Consider the following 21,987-nt stretch of genomic DNA (forward strand, 5'->3'; position numbering starts at 1 on the left):
ATGTCATCCAGCATGACATCAGGACACCCCCTGGAGTGATCGTCAGGCAACGGCCCTACCGAGTCCCGGAGGCTCGTCGGCAGGCCGTTGAGGAGGAAGTTCAAGAAATGCTGAAGTTAGGGGTAATCGAGCCATCACGCAGCCCATGGTCCAGCCCCATTGTGATGGTTCCGAAGCTGGACGGGACCCTCTGCTTCTGCAACGACTTCCGCCGCCTAAATGAAGTTTCACAGTTCGACGGATACCCCATGCCTCGGGTGGATGAACTTCTAGATCGCCTGGGAAGAGCCCGGTATATATCCACATTAGACCTCACAAAGGGATATTGGCAGGTGCCCCTCACTCCAACGGCAAAAGAGAAGACAGCCTTCACCACTCCTAGTGGGCACTGGCAATACCGGTCTCTTCCCTTCGGCCTCCACGGCGCCCCCGCAACGTTCCAGCGAATGATGGACATCCTTTTGCGGCTGTCTTACCTGGATGACGTGGTGGTGCATTCCGAGGCATGGGAGGACCATCTAGATCGTCTGCGGAGGGTTCTTTCAGAACTCCGGTGGGCTGGACTGACCGCCAACCCCCGGAAATGTCACCTAGCGCTGTCAGAAGCCAAGTACCTGGGTTTTCAAGTCGGCCGGGGTTTAATTCGACCCCAAGAGAAGAAGGTCGAGGCCATCCTCACCGCTCCCAACCAAGAGCCAGGTACGAGCTTTTTTGGGGTTGGCGGGCTATTATCGCTGCTTTATCCCTAACTTCTCCTCCTTAGCCGCCCCCCTGACAGACCTGACTAGGAAGGGGCAGCCCGAGAAGACACGCTGGACCGCAGCCAAGGAGGCTGCCTCAAAGCCACTCTTACCTCCTCACCGGTGCTCAGAGCCCCGGACTTCAGCTGCCCCTTCCTGTTGCAGACGGATGCCTCCGACACAGGATTAGGAGCGGTCCTGTCACAAGTCCAGGAAGGTGAGGAGCATCTGATCTACGCCACTGTCGAGAGGGAAGCCCTGGCCATCAAGTGGGCAGTCCTGGAGCTGCGGTATTACCTCTTGGGCCGCAAGTTCACCCTGATGACCGACCACGCTCCCTTACAATGGATGGCCCGGGCTAATGTGACGAGTATCTGAGGACTCATCAGCGTCGCCCTGGCAACAAACGGTTCACACCTGCACGCTCTCATCATCACAGATCGGCCACCGCTGCTTCCCAATCAACAGCCGGCCTTATAAGCCGGCGCTCCGCTCAGCCAAATGGACTTGGTCTCAAACTGTTACGAGACGGCACTAACCTGTGTTTTTCTTCTTCCCAGAGAGCAGCGAGTGACCGATCTGCCCCCACTGGAGCACCTTCTGGCCACCCACTTTCGATTGCACGGAGAGCACAACACAGACAAGCCGCACCAGCCTCATGCCACGATACCCCTTCACCTTTTAAAGTATTTTTCTGTTAATAAATCCACCCTCCGGGGTTATTCACTCAGCTTTCCTTGTCGTGTGATTCTTCACCCGTGACAGAGAGCTCTCTAATTGAATTACAGAGCCCTGCAATTGTAATCTTACTAGTAACAATTTAATTAGAGAGCTCTACAATTTAGTTCCTACTAGTAACAATGCACATTAGAGAGCTCTCTAATTAAGTTCTTACTAGTAAAAATGCAATTACAGAGCTCTCTAATTCAATTCTTACTAGTAAGAAATCCAGTTACAGAGCTCTACAACTGTATTCTTACTAGTAAAAAACGCATATTCATTAGATGCTAAACAGATTCGCTATTACACCCATTTCCCTTTCTAAATCCCGCCTGCGGTGATGCACTTCAAAATAAAAGCCCCTTAATTAATAGCATTTTCATTGTATTAGAATGACCATAAAACTGATATGACAGCTTGGATATTGTAACGGCTCCTGAAGCTTTTCTTCTGATTAAAAGAATCACGCTTCAACTGATGTCTTAACGTTTATTATCTTCTTGCAAAGAGCAAGCATCGGCGTCATCGCGATCTTGATACTTCGACACCACTTGAACATCGAGACACCCTTTGGATATCATTAACATCTTTACATCTTTCATCTTTCATGACACCGTGAAAAACTGAAACAAATAAATAACATTCAGATACATAACATGAGTGTGTTCCTGCTTCTGAACCAACATCAATACACACAGTGCGTTATTGTAAATTAACAGATGAAATCTAAAGAATAAACAACATACCGTGTGCGCCTTCTAATCAGAAATCCAGGAGACATTAATGTATGTATTCCCTCTAACAAATAATCTTTCAATAAGGCAGCTCTCAGCGTGTTTTCACTTCTTGTAAATCCGATACCAATGTGTCCAGCTAGATCATGTGACAAATTCAACTAACGTTGCACATTTCACCTGTAGGTGTCACTATTAACCCAGTTTCGTAATATTCAAATACAATTTTCAAATAAACACTGACAATAAATTGTACTACTACTGTACTAAATACCTTTTTACAAAATAAATGACTGACATAATTAAAAGAAAATACAACGTTTTCTGTGACAGCTACACTGCCACCAAAATTACAAAGATTTGTGTTCAGATCAGAATCAAGTAAATCTGGTAATTTTCCAATAAGCTGTCAACCTTCAAACACTTATTTGGTAACAAGAATTATTTTAATTTTACGTAATTCTGCTTGATCAACTCTGTTTTAGATATTGAGATATCTATTTTACATTATTCAGTTATTGTTTAGGAGTTGTTCTCAACTATTATCACCAGTTTTTGAACCGGACGCTCAAGGAAAGATGTTTGCGCCAAGCGTTCACCTTTCTTTCCCAAATTACTTTGACCCATTTGGAGCTTGACTTTTCGCACTAAACCATCATCATCTTTACTTGTCTCGACAACTCTAGCAAGCTTCCATTCGTTCCTGGGAATATTGTCCTCTTTGACAATTACTACATCTCCAACTTGAACATTTCTTCTAGGCGTATGCCATTGTTGTCTGAACATTCATAAGGAAGTCACATTGTTTACTTGCAAGATAGGTAGAGATCCTCTCTTGGTCCAGATCCTTCAAATCTTTTTTCAACTCATTCTTTGCCCCCACAAAATTCATTCCCTGATGTGATCTGATCTGTCGCACAACTCCTCTGATTGCTATGAAACATCTTAAGGCATTCAGAAATGCATCCGTAGTGAGATCCTCTAACATTTCTATATGTACAGCCCTGGAGCTCAAGCACGTAAACAACAGATCATACCTTTTGAATTCCTTCCGACCTTGTTTCGTATAGAAGGGGCCGAAACAGTCAATTCCTGAGTACGAGAATGGGGGTGAAGGTTCTACTCTGTCAGCTGGAAGATCAGCCATACGTTGCTCTTCAGCTGGTCTGCGCAGCTTCCTGCAAGTAACAATTGTTGATGTACTTGGCCACTACCTTGCTTGCACCCAAAATCTAGTAGCCACTGGCTCTGAGTTCATTCAGTGTTTGACCTCGACCTTGATGTTGAGTTTTCTTATGACAATGGTCAAGTATTAGTTGTGTGACGACACCTTCCTTAGGAAGAATTATTGGATGTTTCAACTCGAATGCTGCATTAGACTTTCTTAACCGTCCTCCAACCCTGAGCAATTAATTCTGGATGATAGGATCAAGTTGATATAACTTCTTGTTCTTTGGTAGCTTAGACGGGTTTTGACTGAGCCATTTCAATTCTTCTTCAAAGGCTTCTCTTTGTGCTGCCTTGATGAGCGCATGAGCTGCTTTCTCTCTCTCTTCAACACTGATGAACATTGACCTGTCTCTGCTCACCAATCTTCTGATCCTAGCGATGATGTTAAGAGCTGTATTCCAATCCGAGAATCGTGACAGCCTTTCAAGAAAACTGTCTTTTACGCAGGCATCCGTTCTTAGGACCTTTACCTCACGGTCACCTACAAGAAGCTTTGGAGATTTTTCATCAGTGATAATCTCTCGTTCCCATAAGAAATTAGGACCGGCCAGCCAAACTTGAGTCCATCAGATCTGCCACCTTGAGACCCCTAGATGCACAGTCTGCAGGATTCTGACTGGTTTCCACATAGAACCATTGTCTTGGGTCTGTAGAGTCTCTTATCTTCTGGACCCGATTGGCTACAAAGACGTGAAAGCGCCGGGCTTCGTTCTTGATATACCCTAGTACAACCTGAGAATCGGTCCAGAAGAATTCCTGATTTACTTTCAAATCAAGTTCTTCTCTAAGAACATGACTTACTGCAGCAGAAACTGTAGCTGCTGTCAGCTCTAGGCGGGGTATGCTGAAAACCTTCGTAGGGGCCACTCTAGCCTTACCCATGACTAGCGCACAATGCACTTGTTCATCAGCTACAATCCTGATATACGAACACTGCCCGTAACCATCACTGCTGGCATCTGAAAAATTATGCAGCTCTATTTTCTGGATTCTGCCCATGTTCTCAGGAATGAAGCATCTTGGCATTTGAATCCCTTGGAGATTCTTCAAGTCATGGAGCCATGTGTCCCACTTCGGCTTCAGATCAGAGGGAAGAGGTTCATCCCATCCCACTCCTCGTTTGCACATCTCTTGGAGTACTCTTTTTCCAGTCAAGATATAGGGGTCAAGATATAACGGGTCATACACACTCGCAACCACTGACAGAATTCCTCGACGAGTGGCTGGTCTTTTAGCAAGGTGCTAAAGCATGAAGCATGACCTTCTCAACTGAATTGACACTGACCAGTCCATCGTCCACATAGAAATTTTTGTGATTGAAGCTCGCAGCTAGTGGATAATCCTTTTCATATTTGTGGGCAAGATATCTCATGTTATAGTTGGCACAAGATGCTGCTCCGAAAATATGCACTCGCATGCGATATTCCTTGGGTTCTTTTTCGGTATTCCCATTTTCCCACCATAGGAATCTCAGGAAATCACAATCCTCCGCACTAACGTGAAAACGGTGGAACATCTTTTCCACATCACAAACAATTGCGATCTGATGCTCACGAAACCTACACAGCACTCCAGTCAGAGCATTCATTAGGTCTGGTCCAGTGAGAAGGTGGTTATTTAGAGATGTGCCTTCAAATTTGGCTGAATAGTCAAATACCACTCTTATTTTTTCAGGCTTCCTGGGATGGCACACCCCATGGTGCGGAATGTACCAAGTATTGCCTTCTTTTGATGTGGCTTCCGCTTCTTCGGCATCACCATCTCTAAAAACACTGTCCATAAATCTTATGTAGTCCTCTCTGTACTGGGGATTTTTCTCGAACTTTCTTTTCAAGTGTTTCAAACGAACTATGGCTAGTTGCTTATTGTTCGGTAACTGAGAACAATCTCTAAAGGGTAGAGGCATTTCCACATGAACTTCTTTGTTGTGATGAGTTTTTTCATCTAGCTGTTGAAGAAACTGAATGTCGTCTTGTGATATTGCCATGTCTTTAGAGTCTGTATCTCGAAAGTCTGCTTCCAATGACCTGATTACTGATGCAGGTGTGATAGCTGGGAGTTCCTTCAAGAACCCTGAAGGAACAGAATGACAGAACCCTGCTACATTCTTAGTGCAAGTGTTGGGTGTTTTGGAACCTACTACACTCCAGCCTAAGTCCATTTTGACTGCGTATGGTTCGTGTTCCTTCCCTGATATCACTTGAGTTGGCTTCAGTCATAGCCAATTAGAAGCCCTACGGGACAATCCAACAAATCTGGCATCTCCTTTGCAACACTGAGCAAGTGAGCAACCCATCTCTGAGCCTTCTTGCAACTTAGAATGCAAGGGAATGTACTCTAGAGTATATGCAGGTGGTAACTCAATATAATCTTGCAAACTGTAACCCCTTACTTTCAGTCCAGCTGCTCTGTGACAATTCTCGATTGAAGCCCTATTAGTCATTGTGGACAGCTTTAATTTCACAGGTTCTGTATTTGCTTGAATTTTGTCACAGACATCCTGATCAATAAACGTATTACTGCTCTGGGTGTCCAGTAATGCATAGACTAGAGTTTCTGGGCTGTCTTTTGTTGCACAAGAAAGCCATACTGGTACAATCATTGAGGTGCAAATACAGTTGTCCATTCCCACACTGCATAAGCTAGTGTAAGTCCTTTCATCAGGTAAAGCTTCTGGCTTTCCTCCCTGAGAATGTTCCTCATGAAGTGGAGAGGGGTGATTCTGTCTGCAGATGTTGCAAGTAGCTCTTTTCCTACAGTTTTTGGAGATATGACCAATTCTGAGACAACCAAAGCACATCTTGTTGTTGATGATGAACCTTTTCTTCTCCTCAAGAGGCAAACCTTTCACATTTGTATATAAAGTGATTTTGCTGACAGCAGACACAGTGAATTTGTTTCTTATCTTGAGAGGTAGAAAAGCTGGGTTTGGAGCCTTCCTCTCCTTGCAGTGCATTCAGACTCTTCACAATGGGTTTAACGTTTTGCATGAGAGCGTTTCTGCTCCTTCCCAGGCTTTTCCTCTGCTTGTTTTAAAGCATGTAGAGAGGAAACAGGATTACATGCAATGCATGCCTCCTCTGCTACAAAGTCTGAAAACTCAGTGAAGCTTGGATATGGCTTCCCTTCTTCTAGTACTTTAGTGACGTACCTATTCCAGCGAGTTGTTAACCAGTCAGGAAGCTTATGCAGCAATTTTTGGTTTTCTTCACAATCATCCAAAACTCCTAGACCTTGTACATGAGGCATTGCATTTTTGCACAAGATGAGAAAATCACTAAACTCTCTTAACTTCAGTGACTCTCTGGGTCCAATTTTTGGCCAACTACTTAGCTTTGCTCTGAATGCTCTTTGGATTACGAAAGGGTGTCCATACTGCTTGTTCAGGGCATCCCAAGCTTGACTGTAAGCGTCTTCATCACTCCTATCAAAGGTTCCCTCTAGTACACTAAGTGCATCTCCGCTTATGTACCTTTTCAGATAGAACAATCTATGTGACGGAGTCGTACAGTTGATTTCAGTCAAAGCTTTAAAGCAAGTCCGCCATTCAGTGAACTTGAGTGGATCACCTGTAAATGTGAATGGCTCTGGGGCTGGAAGTTTAGTCATTGCCAGGGATTCCTTTAGTGCCTTTACTAACAATGTGTCCAGCTAGATCATGTGACAAATTCAACTAACGTTGCACATTTCACCTGTAGGTGTCACTATTAACCCAGTTTCGTAGTATTCAAATACAATTTTCAAATAAACACTGACAATACATTGTACACCATTTGTGTACTAAATACCTTTTTACAAAATAAATGACTGAAATAATTAAAAGAAAATACGTTTTCTGTGACAGCTACAGATATGTTTTGTTTTTGAAAAATAATATTTAATCACTAGATTAATTTACATATGTATAGTTTTGAAATACTTAAAATAATATAGTAATATATAATATAATAAAAATAATATAATAATATGTAGGCTAATAAATAGGCTAGTTGACACTTGTTAAAATGTGTTCTTTTTTTTCTTTTTTTTTTGGTGAAACATTGGGAAAGAAATGCATTTGCAATATGTTTAATCGATAAGCTTAACTAGGAGATATTTTGCTGAGTATGCGATTGTCCTGGAATCATGGCTGGTTTTGTCCTGTCTAAAACCGCCAGTAGGTGGCAGCCCAACCCTGTCGTAAATGAAAGATTCATTTAAATCACATTCATGCAAGTACGAAATATGTTGCTCTGAGATGTGCAGCAGTTCTGTTCCAGGATTGTTCTATTTGCGTTGGTGTGTCCAAAATGTAATTCACCTATGCTATATTAATTTCTTGTTTGTTGAACTGTAAAAAAATAAAAAAATTGCCTACCACATTCACGATCAAGCTCATGAGCTGATATTTTGAAAACATCACTATTGTTTGCGTGATAATGCTAAATGGGAGCGCACAAGCTGCCAATACTACGACAGACTGTTACATGTCTCCTTGTGTTTTTTCCCCCTGTGTTTCTAGCTCATTTGGTTTAGTCCTTGTTTCCCCCCTTTAGGGTTAGGGTTAGGTTTGTATTAGTTTGGCTTAGTCTTAACCATATTTGGACTTCCCCTTGTTATCTCGTTTGTAGCCACTCCCCTCTTTCTGTGTATATAGTGTTCTTTGTGCCTCACTCCCCTGGTCGGTCTTTATTGTTGATTAGTGTCTTCAGTGTGTGTGGATATCGCTCTGTGTTCCTGCCTGTTCCTCTTGGAAGTAATTAAAATAAGATTTGTGTCGTACGTTGTATCCTGTCTTCCATCCAGCACCAGCAACTACGTAACAGAAAAGACCGACCAAAAACAAAGGATGACCTGGGCTGATGACCTCCTCCTAAACCTGCAACAAGGTGAGCGTTCGCTGGAGGAATATGTGGAGGAGTTTTTGAGTGTTTACCATCTGGTGAGATGGAGTGACAAGATGGTCTGCGTGTCCCCAAGTCGACCTTAGTTCCACGATGGTCCTCAGCCCAGCACCTCAGGCCACCGCCACGCCAGAGCCTGCACGCAAGATGGCCGCCACGCCAGAGCCTGCACGCAAGATGGCCGCCGCCACGCCAGAGCCTGCACGCAAGATGGCCGCCACGCCAGAGCCTGCACGCAAGATGGCCGCCACGCCAGAGTCTGCACGCAAGATGGCCGCCACACCAGAGCCTGCAAGATGGCCTCCGTTCCTGAGCCCCCGGCCAAGATGGCCGCCAAGCCTGAGTCCCCAGCCAAGATGGCCGCCAAGCCTGAGTCCCCAGTCATGATAACTGGAATGAACATTATGGACAGGGCAATCCCAATGGAGTTCACGGCTCCTATTATCTCTCCTGATTCTCCTGAGCCTCCACTGGTTCCGCCCAGCCTTCCTAAGCCTCCGCTGGTTCCGCCCAGCCTTCCTGAGCCTCCGCTGGTTCCGCCCAGCCTTCCTGAGCCTCCGCTGGTTCTGCCCAGCCTTCCTGAGCCTCCGCTGGTTCCGCCCAGCCTTCCTGAGCCTCCACTGGTTCCGCCCAGCCTTCCTAAGCCTCCGCTGGTTCCACCCAGCCTTCCTGAGCCAAGTCAAGCCACGGCTATAGTTCCTGAGTCAAGTCAAGTTGCAGCTGTGTTCCCCGAGTCAAGTCAAGTTGCAGCTACTGAATAAAGTCAAGTTGCAGCTGCTTCTCCTGAATCAAGTCAAGTTTCCGAGTCAGGTCAAGTTACAGCTGCGGTTCCTGAGCTAAGTCACACTGCAGCTGCGTCGACTGAGTCAAGTCATGTCACGGCTGAGTCAAGTCACGTCACGGCTACACCTCCTGAGTCAAGTCAAGTTCCTGGTGCGTCTCATGAGCCAAGACAAGTTCCAGAGCACACACCAGAGCCCGAGATGCCTCCAGCGCGCACCCCAGAGCCAGAGCTCCAGCTGCCCTCCAGAGCCGGAGCTCTGTCCAGCGCGCCCTCCAGAGTCTGCGCCTCCTCCAGCGTGTCCTCCTGCGCGCCCTTCTGAGTCTGCGCGCCCTCCAGAGTCGGCTCCTCCTTCAGTGCGCCCTCCTGCGTGCCCTCCTGAGTCGGCTCCTCCTTCAGCATGCCCTCCTGCATGCCCTCCTGAGCCAGCACCTCATCCAGCGCTCCCTAGGGCTGGCAGAACCAAGAAAATTTTGGGGGAGGGCTACTCCCCTGTTCAGCCATGGCCTCCTGAACTGTCTGTCCGGCCATGGCCTCCTGAACTCCCTGATCCACCATGGCCTCATGAACTGTCTGTCCAGCCATGGCCTCCTGAACTCCCTGATCCACCATGGCCTCATGAACTGTCTGTCCAGCCATGGCCTCCTGAACTCCCTGATCCACCATGGCCTCCTGAACTGTCTGTCCAGCCATGGCCTCCTGAACTCCCTGATCCACCATGGCCTCATGAACTGTTTGTCCAGCCATGGCCTCCTGAACTCCCTGATCCGCCATGGCTCCCTGATCCGCCCTCCCTCCCTCCCTCCCTCCCTCCCCAGTTGTATTGTTACGGTGTGGGACGCACCTACCGGGAGGGGGGTGTAATGTTACATGTCTCCTTGTGTTTTTTCCCCCTGTGTTTCTAGCTCATTTGGTTTAGTCCTTGTTTCCCCCCTTTGGTTTTGTATTAGTTTGGTTTAGTCTTAACCATATTTGGACTTCCCCTCATTATCTCGTTTGTAGCCACTCCCCTGTTTTTGTGTATATAGTGTTCTTTGTGCCTCACTCCCCTTGTCGGTCTTTATTGTTGATTAGTGTCTTCAGTGTGTGTGGATATCGCTCTGTGTTCCTGCCTGTTCCTCTTGGAAGTAATTAAAATAAGATTTGTGTTGTACGTTGTATCCTGTCTTCCATCCAGCACCAGCAACTACGTAACACAGACCTGCTTTTTATTTTTAAAAAAATGCAAGAATAGCATACAAGCAACACATCACATTGAAGAGCAATAAAATTGACGTTCAAGGTGTTTATTATGATAACAATATTATATTGCGCAATAATAAAAACAAAACAACAATAAAAACAATAAAAATGAAATTAAAACAGTGTATAATCTAAGTATTTCTCCAGAAGTAACGTGCAGCCGCGGGTAGATTATCAGTTAAAAGAATCTAATTAACCTTAGATGATCCCCTACCATACCAGTATAATGCTATTCAATCACTGCTCTTACATCTGGAGGAAATGTCACGTTTTAAAGCTGGTCTGTCATTGAAGTATTGTACATGCGGTTGTACACGCAGCTTGTGCACTCACATTTAAATCCTGAAATGTGCGTCGGAATATCAGGACAACATTTTTCCTTGTTTCCTCATACCCGATTAATGGTCGGAAACTGTGTTTAATATGTTTTGGTGAAACATCTATGATGAATTTTTCATTAAGAAATCACAACCATTGCGTGCTATGGGCATTACCATTCATACAGGCTACAGCGGAAGCTATTTTACACAACTATTCGACGCTTCCAGTCGAATTGAATTAGAGAGCTCTGCGATTGCATTCTTACTAGTGACAATTGAGATGGAGAGCTCTACAATTGAATTCTTACTAGTAATAATTACAATTAGAGAGCTCTTTAATGCAATTATTACTAGTAACAACTGAATTAGAGAGCTCTTTAATTCAGTTAGAAAGCTCTCTAATTCAGTTTTTATTAGTAAGAATTATAATTAGAGAGCTCTCTAATTCAATTTTTACTAGTAAGAATTCCATTTAGAGAGCTCTCTAATTCAATTGTTACTAGTAAGAACTGATTTAGAGAGCTCTTTAATTTAATTACAGAGCTCTGCAATTAAACATATCTTTAATGTGTTTTTTTACTAGTAAAAATTGAATTATAGATCTCTGTAATTGCATTTTTACTAGTAAGAGTTAAATTAGAGAGCTCTCTATTCGGAATTGTTACTAGTAAAAATTTAATTGAAGAGCTCTCTAACTGGAATTATTACTAGTAAAAACTGATTTAGATCGTAGGTCTTTGATTGGAATTGTTACTAGTAAAAAATAATTTAGAGAGCTCTCTAACTGAAATTGTTACTAGTAAGAATTCAATTGTAGAGCTCTCTAATTGTAATTCTTACTAGTAAAAATTCAGTTGTAGAGCTCTGTAATTAAAAATGAATGGAAGTCAATTGAGAGATATGACTAGTAAAAAATCATTTGTAGAGCTCTCTAATTGGAATTGTTACTAGTAATAATTGAATTAGAGAGCTCTCTAATTACAATTGTCACTAGTAATAATTGAATTAGAGAGCTCCCTAATTGGCATTGTTACTAGTAATAATTGAATTAGAGAGCTCTCTAATTATAATTGTTACTAGTAAGAATTAAATTAGAGAGCTCTCTAATATGCATTGTTACTAGTAAAAAATGTAATTATAGAGCTCTCTAATTCAATTATTACTAGTAAAAATGCAGTTACAACGAGTAACACTTAGAATATTTTAAGCTAGTTTGTAAATGAGATATTGATTTAATACAACAGTTAAATAAACAAGAAGTTAATATTAAGTGACTTACATCGTCTGACTATAACACTATTGCCTGATTTTGCTCTATTTCATCTTCTACAATAGTCTGAAACAAAGTAACAACTGAGCCGCTGAGCATCTCCATTCAAACACAGCACTGTTTAGTTATGAATGAACGTGCATTTTCTAGTAAGTCAATGAATCAATTACCCATTCATAAAAAGAATCACTTACTTTATTCTTGAATTAATCATCCGTTGGAACGAATCAAATGAATGATATGATTCAGAAATTAAATCAGTGACTTACCGCCACCTACTGGCAGTATTTAATTTTTATCTTCTTTTTAGTTATTAAAATCATTTAATATTTCTATGTTCAGGATTGTATATTTAAAACATTAATCTCAACAAGAGTTTATTAATTTGATTGCACTTATGCCATCTCTTTCCATCACTTATACTTTCTCTAAAAAGAAAAGTAAGCGTAGACCCCTAATAGATTTATTGCGTTTTGGGAACAAATAATCAGTTTTTTATAATAAATCTTTGAAAAATCAAAATCTAGGTTTGAATTTTTTTATGTTATTATAACCTAAAGATGCTATGTGAAAGTTTAAAACAGAAAATAGTGGTTTTCATCTTGCCACTTTCTTGGTAAAGAAAACACATTTTTACTCAAATTAATCAAAATGGATTTATAGTGTTTTGGAAAAGAGCTCCTCAAATATATCTTGAATGCAGGGTAAGCTGTTAATGACGTTTGCAGTGCAATATTTGACCGAAAGGGTTAAAATGATAGTTACTTTCATCAGTTACAGCTCATTAGCTCTGACATTCTGCTCATTTCAAATCAGACACAGAGATCAAATAGTGCAGTAAAATTGTTTTTTTTTTTTCCTTTTTTTTTTTTGAATGAATGAATGAATGAATGAATGAATTAACATTTATTTCAGCTACTCATTATAGTTTATAGTTTTATAATTAGCTATAAAACAATAGAAAGCTATGGACTCTTCTATTTTAGCTCTGTGTTCCTACTTCATCATACTTTGGGGACAAATCTTTACGATATTTATAATGAACTTTACACAATAATAACATTGTCCAATAACTGTCTGTGTTTTTCAGGTTTCTCAGTTTTACACATAATGGTGTTGATTCTCTGTATTTCTGCATCTGGATCTGCACTGCTGCTCTTCTGTCTGATCTACTGCAGATCATCTACTAAAGGTACAAATGAAACAGGAAATACTCTGATTTGTTGTGATTCAACAGAAAATAAATTTGAACCCAGTAATAATACAGTTTTTTTAAACTGCTTACACACAATTTCAAAATTGTCTCATTTTTTTCACAACTTTACACACAGATCAGAGAATTGCAAACACAAAATGCAAAATGCCTCACATCTCTTGCAAAATGAAGCAATGTATTCAAAATATCACAAACATCTTAAAAGCAAACTTTTGTCTTATCTTGCAAACACCATATTATATTTTAGATATATCATAATCACACACTCAGTTATTCAAAACCTAAAGTTCTTCTTTTATGAGCTCCTATGTTTCTGTACAAGTCAAAAAATAACAGAGAGATATTAAAAAAATCCACAGTAAACACAAAAGCAAGATTGAAATAGTACACAGTATAAAAGAAAAGAAATACGTCAACCATGTGTAGTTTGACAGAAACCAAACATAAAACCAAACATAATAGGTAATTATTCCAAAGCCTAGACTTGTGTGTGTTACATAGAGAATTGTTTGTTGTGTTTTGCAAAAAGTCTTTAATGAAATTGAGTCAAAGGCTGAGAATTAATGTATGGGTTTTGCAGATTTGGTCAAGTCAAGTCACCTTTATTTATATACCGCCTTTAACAATACAGAATTGTGACAAGGCGGCTGTACAGTATTAAATAGGAAACAGTACATCAACAATGCTAAAGGCAACATTAGACACTCCAATAAAGGTAGTTAATCAAAAACAATAAAATAAAATGCAATATTGTGTTAAGAGAAAGTGTCCCCAACTAAGCAAACCAGAGGCGACAGCAGCAAGGAACCAAAACTCCATCGGTGACAAATGGAGAAAAAACCTTGGGAGAAACCAGGCTCAGTCGGGGGACCAGTTCTCCTCTGGCCAAAGTTCCCGTGGTCTTGTGCCGACAGCCATCTAGGTGATGTGGTTCTCACTGTGGATCCGTCTCTGGGGCTCATCTAGTTGATGTGGACTCCGCTGACATTCAGGGCTGTAGAGGTCGTCTCTAGGTGCTGATCCACCTTCTGGGCTGGGTTTGGACTGGATCCGGGGGACTGCATTGACCATCTGATCTGGATACGGACTGGATCTGGTGGTTAATGTGACCTCGGAATAAGAGAGAAACAGACTAATATCAGCGTAGATGCCATTCTTCTGACGATGCACTGAGTACATCGGGTGTTATGGGAAGTGTTCCCGGTTCCGGTTGACCTAATTAGTGCAGCCTAACAATCCTTTAACGGATTTGAATTATAGAAATGTGTTAATGTGTTATGTGTAAGCAAGGTTAAAGAGGTGGGTCTTTAATCTAGATTTAAACTGACAGAGTGTGTCTGCGTCCCGAACATTGTAGGGTAGATTGTTCCAGAGTTTGGGCGCTAGATAAGAAAATGATCTGCCGCCCGCGGTTGATTTTGATATTCTCGGTATTATCAAATTTCCAGAGTTTTGAGAACGCAGCGGACGTGAGGGACTATAAGTGATATGTGATAGGAGCTCGCTCAGGTACTGAGGAGCTAAACCATTCAGGGCTTTATAAGTAATTAGCAAGATTTTAAAATCAATACGATGTTTAATAGGGAGCCAGTGCAGTGTTGACAGAACCGGGCTAATATGATCATACTTTCTGGTTCTAGTAAGAACTCTAGCTGCTGCATTTTGGACCAGCTGGAGTTTGTTTATTAAGCGAGCAGAACAACCACCCAATAAAGCATTACAATAATCTAACTGTGAGGTCATAAACGCATGAATTAATGTTTCAGCATTTGACATTGAGAGCATAGGTCGTAATTTAGATATATGTTTGAGACGAAAAATGCAGTTTTGCAAATACTAGAGATGTGGTTTTCAAAGGAAAGATTACCATCAAATAGCACACCTAGGTTGCTAACTGATGACGAAGAATTGACAGAACAGCCATCAAGTATTAGACAGTGTTGTAGGTTATTACACGCTGAGGTTTTAGGCCCAATCATTAGTACCTCTGTTTTTTTCTCAGAATTTAGCAGTAAGAAATTACTTGTCATCCAATTTTTTAACTCAACTACACAATCCATTAGTTTTTCAAATTGGTACGTTTTGCCGGGCTGCGAGGAAATATAGAGCTGGGTATTATCAGCATAACAGTGAAAGCTAACACCATATTTCCTGATGATATCACCCAAGGATAACATGTAAAGCATAAAGAGTAATGGCCCTAGTACTGAGCCTTGCGGTACTCCATACTGCACTTGTGATCGATATGATACCTCTTCATTTACTGCCACGAATTGATGGCGGTCAGATAGATACGAATTGAACCATGCCAATGCACTACCACCAATGCCAACAATTCTCAAGTCTATTCAGGAGAATGTTGTGGTCAACAGTATCAAATGCAGCACTAAGATCCAGTAGCACTAACAGAGAGATACAACCATGATCGGATGACAAGAGTAGATCATTTGTAACTCTAATAAGAGCAGTCTCAGTACTATGGTATGGTCTAAAACCTGACTGAAAATCCTCACAGATATCATATTTCTGTAGGAAGGAAGATAATTGTGAGGATACAACCTTTTCTAATATCTTCGACAGAAATGGGAGATTCGAGATAGGTCTGTAATTAGTTAATTCGTTGGTGTCACGCGGGTAGTCGTCGTGTGCGGAAGGAGCAGGAGGAGAGCGGAGATCCAACAAATACTGCTTTATTAACTAAACCAAAGAGAACAAACTCGGGGAAATACAGGGAACCAGCAACCACGACAAAAGAAAGAACTAACAACAATATAATCACCGACACTACCATGTGGAACAAACAGACCTTAAATACATAAAGACAAGGGAGTGGTCACAAACGAGATAATGAGGGGAAGTACAAATATGGGCAAGACAATACCAAGTGCACTAAAACCTAAGGGGGGAACCTGGACTAAACCAAACACACAAGAAACACAAGGGAAAAACACAAGGAAGGCAAGACAAACAGAACATAATCCCGACAGTTGGGGTCAAGTTGTGTTTTTTTAATTAGAGGTTAATTTTAATTAGAGGTAAATTTTTGTTAACTTAGACACTGTATTGAATAAATGCCCAGGGTTATGTTTGTTTTTTTCTAAAAGAGTCGAAAAGTAATCAGATCTGGCCGATTTTAACGCTTTTCTGTATGATAGGGTACATTCCCGCCAAGCAGTACGAAAAACCTCTAATTTTGTTTTCCTCCAGCTGCGCTCCATTTTCCGGGCTGCTCTCTTTAGGGCGCGAGTGTGCTCGTTATACCACGGGGTCGGACTGTTTTCCTTAATCTTCCTTAGGCGCAGTAGAGTGACCATATCTAGAGTCCTGGAAAAGAGAGAGTCAATAGTTTATGTTACATCATCAAGTTTTTCTGAGATATTGGACATGCTGAACAATTCAGATAAGTCAGGAAGATTACTTAGGAAGCAATCTTTTGTAGTAGAAGTGATGGTTCTACCATACTTGTAATAAGGAGTTGAATTTACAGTTTTAGTCATCTGGAGAATACACAAGACTAGATAATGATCAGAGATATCATCACTTTGTTGCAGAATCTCAACGGCATTGACATCAATTCCATGTGACAGTATTAAGTCTAGAGTATGATTTCGACAATGAGTGGGACCTGACACGTGTTGTCTAACTCCAATAGAATTTAGAATGTCTGTAAATGCAGCTGCCAGTGCATCTTTTTCATTATCAACATGGATGTTAAAGTCACCTACTATTAAGACCTTATCTGTAGCCAACACCAGCTCAGATATAAAATCTGCAAATTCTTTAAGAAAATCTGTATGGTGCCCTGGTGGCCTGTATACAGTAGCAAGTACAAACGTCATAGGGGATTTATCATTAACACTTGTTTCTCTGGATAATGTTATATGAAGCACCATTACTTCAAACGAGTTATACTTGAAATCCGCTCTCTGTGAAACACTAAAAATATTGCTATAAATTGTAGAAACACCTCCCCCTTTACCTTTTAGACATGGCTCATGTTTATAACAGTAATCATGAGGGGTAGACTCGTTTAAGATAATGTAATCATCTGATTTTAGCCAGGTTTCTGTCAAACATAGCACATCTAGGTTATGATCATATCATATCATGGTGTGCGGTTCTAGATTTTGTGTGTAAGCAGTTGAAAAAAACTGTAATAGCCATCATCACAATCATTAATGTTTACTGAGTGTGTAAGGATGGTAAATAAAATGGCTGCTGTTGATTTTCATATATACACAGTATAGAAATATTTACAGTATAGAAAAAATCAAAAAGTCAAAAGAGTGTTAGAGTGATATATGAGTTAGATAGAGTTTAATGAGTTAGATTTGTTTGATCTATCATTAGTTATTCATATTTTGACAAATACAACACCAATACGAGATAAGACAGGATATAAAACATTAAAGAAATTTCTAGTAGCAGCTCTTAAAGTATTGGTGAATTTAGATCGTTGAATTTGGAATTTGGAACATCCTAAAGTTTTTATGTCTGGGTTATGCTTCATTACATGGAGCCCAAATTTACAGCATGCAAATTAGCAGGAAAAAAAGTGTTGACTAACAATGGAATTACGGATAGTAATGTGATGCAATTCAATACTACAACATAGTAAGAAAAAAACACAGAGACAAACCATTAATGTTTCTGATAATGTCCCATTAAAGGAGAAGTCCAATTCCAAAACAACAATTCACATATAATGTAGTCACCCCCTTGTCATCCAAGATGTTCATGTCTTTCTTTCTTCAGTTGTAAAGAAATTTTTTTTGGGGGAAAACATTTCAGGATTTTTCTCCATATAATGGACTGATATGGTGCCCCGATTCCAAAATGCAGTTTAAATGCAGCTTCAAAGGCTCTAAATGATCCAATCAAGGAAGAAGGGTCTTACCTAGTGAAACGACCTGCCTGAGAAAAACTAATTTGTGTACTTTTTAAGCACAAGCTGTAGCACAGGCTCTGGGATGCGTGTCCACGACGCTACGTACTATTGAATAACATGGAAAGGTCACACAGAACTACAGACCTAGTGTTTACAAAGCAATGCACAAAAAACTAAAAAAAGTGCAAGTCAAACACTGTTTACAAACAAAAAGGTACAATGATGTCGGAAGATTTTGAAGTTGTAGGAGAAAATAAGATGGAGTCTTTTGCAATTTTCTACCTTTTTGAGCCAGAGTACACAGACAATGAACTTAGACGTGATTCGTAGTAGTGATGGGAAGTTCAGATCATTTTACCGACTCACACCTTTGAGTCTCATTCAGCAAAATGAATGAATCTTTTTTCGAGTCATTTTGTTCATTTTAGCAAAATATAATTAAAATGTTATGTGTTACTTCCCTAACACATCTACTGCTTACACAAACGTTGATCAAGCTACAAACAAGACAAAACTATAAATGCTATAAGAAACAGAAAATATTCATTCATTGTTTACCTGGGTCTTTAGTCTATTATTAGCTCACCTCACCTTTTATCTGACAAGTTTTCGAAGCCCGAAGACTCGAAGACCCGAACAGGTGAAATAATTCCAGTATGAACCTAATAGGATGTTGCACATGCACGACTGAACGAATCACTCCCCGAGATGACTTGTTCTTCCTGAGTCACATTAAAGAATCGTTCAAAATGAATGAATCGTTCAAGAACGCACATCCCAAAGCCTGTGCTACACAAGCATTTGTGCTAAAAAAGTATACAAATTTTTATTTTTCAAAAAAAAAATGGCAGATCGTTTTGCTAGATAAGACCCTTCTTCCTCGGCTGGGATCATTTAGAGCCTTTGAAGCTGCATTTAAACTACATTTTGGAAGTTCAAACTCGGGGCACCATATCAGTCCATTATATGGAGAAAAATGCTGAAATCTTTTTCTCAAAAACCATAATTTATTTATGACTGAAGACAGAAAGACATGAACATCTTGGATGACAAGGGGATGAGTAAATTATTTGTAAATTGTTGTTCTGGAAGTGGACTTCTTCTTTAATCCGGTCACAAAAAGGCCCATGTACTGTATTTAGGGTCATTAAAACAGTCTAGACAGAGATTGATAGTGGGGTTATTTTGCCTCAACATTTACCTCACAATAGAGATAAAATGTCTTTTCCTTTTCAGGTTTGATTGTGCACAATTCTAACACTAATGTTCATCTGGGAGGTTCAGTGGTTTTGCCCTGTCATGTTCCTCCAAACTTACTAACTGAAGATCTGAAGGTGGAATGGAGAAAAACAACAAAAAACTCAGATATTTTAGTTCATCTGTATGAAGATGGTCAGAGTCAAGCAGAGAAACAACAGCAGGATTATAAAGAAAGAGCTCATTTCTTTACTGATCACATTAAACATGGAAACTTCTCCCTCAGTCTGGACAAACTGACAGCTGAAGATAAAGGACAGTATACATGTAGAATTTACAACAAGAAGGAGTGTGTGTTTTCAGCCAAGGCAAAACTGACTCTGAGTAAGTAAACAGATAAAAACAAATCAAACTTGATTCTTAATAGTTAACCGTACAGTACAGGTTTGAACTGGTTTGATTATTTGTGTTTTAGTGATGCACCAATATTATATGTTTGAGCATGGGCGTCGGAAGCAAAATAAATGTGGGAGGGTCCTCCTCTCCAAAAAATTACTGGAGTATATGTCATATTCTGTGGTTTGGTGCCTTTTATGATGTATATTACCTCTGCCCACTAACATCACAACTTGACAAAAGACGGCTATTGAAACACCTTTCCAGTGTAAGCGGTAAAGCGAATAGCTAGTGCTATTCATCATGTGCAGGGGTGGCGAACGTCGGTCCTGGAGAGATGCAGCACTGCATAGTTTTGCTTCAACCCTAATCAAACGCACTTGAACAAGGTAATCAAGGTCTGAAGGGTTACTAGAAAGATACAGGCAGGTGAGATTTAATTAAGGTTGGAGCTGAACTCTGCAGGGCTGCGGCTCTCCAGGACCAGAGTTTGCCACCCCTAGTCATGTGTAATGGATTTGACTGATGGCACTCTAAAAGTGCGCAGACATATTCACTGAATTAGAGAAGTAAAAGTGGGTGGGTCCGATATCATTGGTCTTCAAAAGTGGGTGGGTCCTGTCCCACCCACATTCAATGGTTCCGACGCCCATGTGTTTGAGGCAGGAGAACTCAAGATAGTGAATACATGATACTTGTTGTTGGTTTGTCACCTTGTTCACAGCTAATTACCATATATGTTCAAAATGTGTGTATGTGTGTGTGTGTGTGTGTGTGTGTGTGTACTTGTTTTTGTTAAATGTCCCCACAAGGATAGTAAAACCTGAAATTTTTGACATTTTGGGGTGCGGTCCCCACAATGTCCTGCGGTCTTTCAAACTTTGTCTTTCAAACTTTTCAGTCTAGAATATCACAGGTGTTCTTAAAAGCTTACACAAAATGTAAGACTTTCCTACCTGTGAACACTCATGAGATCAACAACACTATTACAAAAAACAGATACATATGTATAAATCCGCAATTAACTTTTGGGATAAATGATTTTCATTTTAGCACTGTAAAGTTATCTTACAGCAGATAAAAAGCACTAAAATGTTCAAATACAAAAGAATTGTATATGAACTTGGTATGCCACAATACCTGTTACCACGGCGGTCTCTGTGGCTCCCACTAACCGCCGTCAGCGGGAACCTTCACCAGGCTTTTAGTATGACATTACCCATCTGCCCTGTACCTGAGACCCCCTCTTGGACACGCCTCCGTCTGTGACCGCGTTACAGAAAACTTCACCGCCATCGGATCCAGCGATTGTTAACCCGATTTCGTTGGATACAGCTTCACAGGCATCACCTCCCTCGGTCCTACAGATCACATCGCAGTTGTCCGCTTAAGCCTCGATGCTAGCGGTGCACGGGCAACAACTGGACCGTCTCACCGACCTTATGAGACAGCTGGTGAGAGCGCTGCAAGGACTCCAACTAACTCCTCCTCCTGCCGCTCCTCCCGCAACTCCACCGCCTCCGGCAATCCAGCCTGCCACCGCCAGTCCGCGACTGTCCTTCCCTGAAAAGTTCGACGGCACAGCCACCAAGTGCTAGGGATTCTTGCTACAGTGCTTACTCTTCGTTAGTCAGCAGCCACACCTCTACCCTCCCGAGGAGGGAAAGATCGCGTTTGTCTGCTCGCTCCTCACCGGGAAAGCTTTGGACTGGGCCACTGTTGTTTGGCGTCTCGACCGCCCCACCTTTCTGTCCTTCGCCGCCTTTCTGCAGCAGTTCCAGGACAATGGGTCTGGCTGTCGACCCGAGATCTGTGTTTCTGCCTGCCCTGCAGAAAACTAAATCCCAGGTATGTGGGTCCTTTCAAAATAATCAAACAAATTACACCAGTATCTTTCCGTCTTGATCTCCCCGCAAAATATCGTATCTCACCCACTTTCCATGTTTCTCTGTTCAAGCCCGCTGGCGACCCGGAAGGAGTGAAGAACCTAGAAGAGGCCGCCTCCCAGGGACCGCCCCCCGTTATCGTGGATGGCGAGGAGGTCTATCGGGTTAATACCATCCTGGACTCCCGTCGCCGGAGAGGTCAGTTGCAGTACCTGGTCGACTGGGAGGGCTTTGGCCCAGAGGAAAGATCATGGGTCGCTTCCGGAGATATCCTGGACCCCTCTCTCATCACGGAATTCCACACGAATCACCCAGATCGACCAGCACCCCGAGGAAAGGGTAGGCCCCGGCAACGGGCACCTCCTCGCGCCAGGAGTCGCTGAAGAAGATTTCATTAACTAAAATATAAAGGAATCATACCCAAATTATTCTACCATTATAATCATGCATTATGTAGTTCTATATGTTGCAGGGCAAGCATATC

The 21,987-nt window shown here is 41.6% G+C and overlaps 1 protein-coding gene across 1 annotated transcript; it reads left to right on the top strand.

Moving 5' to 3' along the window:
* Window positions 1-13,015: 13,015 nt before the first annotated feature.
* On the top strand, window positions 13,016-19,613 carry LOC127160139 (butyrophilin-like protein 2). The gene is made up of 2 exons (XM_051102792.1): window positions 13,016-13,112; window positions 19,261-19,613. Exons 1-2 carry the CDS (start codon window positions 13,031-13,033, stop codon window positions 19,611-19,613), a joined length of 435 nt encoding a protein of 144 aa, XP_050958749.1. The 5' UTR covers window positions 13,016-13,030.
* Window positions 19,614-21,987: the final 2,374 nt, after the last annotated feature.

The sequence above is a fragment of the Labeo rohita genome, unplaced genomic scaffold (genome assembly GCF_022985175.1).
Source record: "Labeo rohita strain BAU-BD-2019 unplaced genomic scaffold, IGBB_LRoh.1.0 scaffold_292, whole genome shotgun sequence".
NCBI lineage: Eukaryota > Metazoa > Chordata > Actinopteri > Cypriniformes > Cyprinidae > Labeo > Labeo rohita.

Bases quoted from the DNA above. Each gene is read 5' to 3' on its own strand.
- LOC127160139 (XM_051102792.1), top strand. From the start codon at position 13,031: ATGGTGTTGATTCTCTGTATTTCTGCATCTGGATCTGCACTGCTGCTC. The intron at 13,113-19,260 runs GTACAAATGAAA...TTTCCTTTTCAG, and splicing joins CTGCAGATCATCTACTAAAG to GTTTGATTGTGCACAATTCT.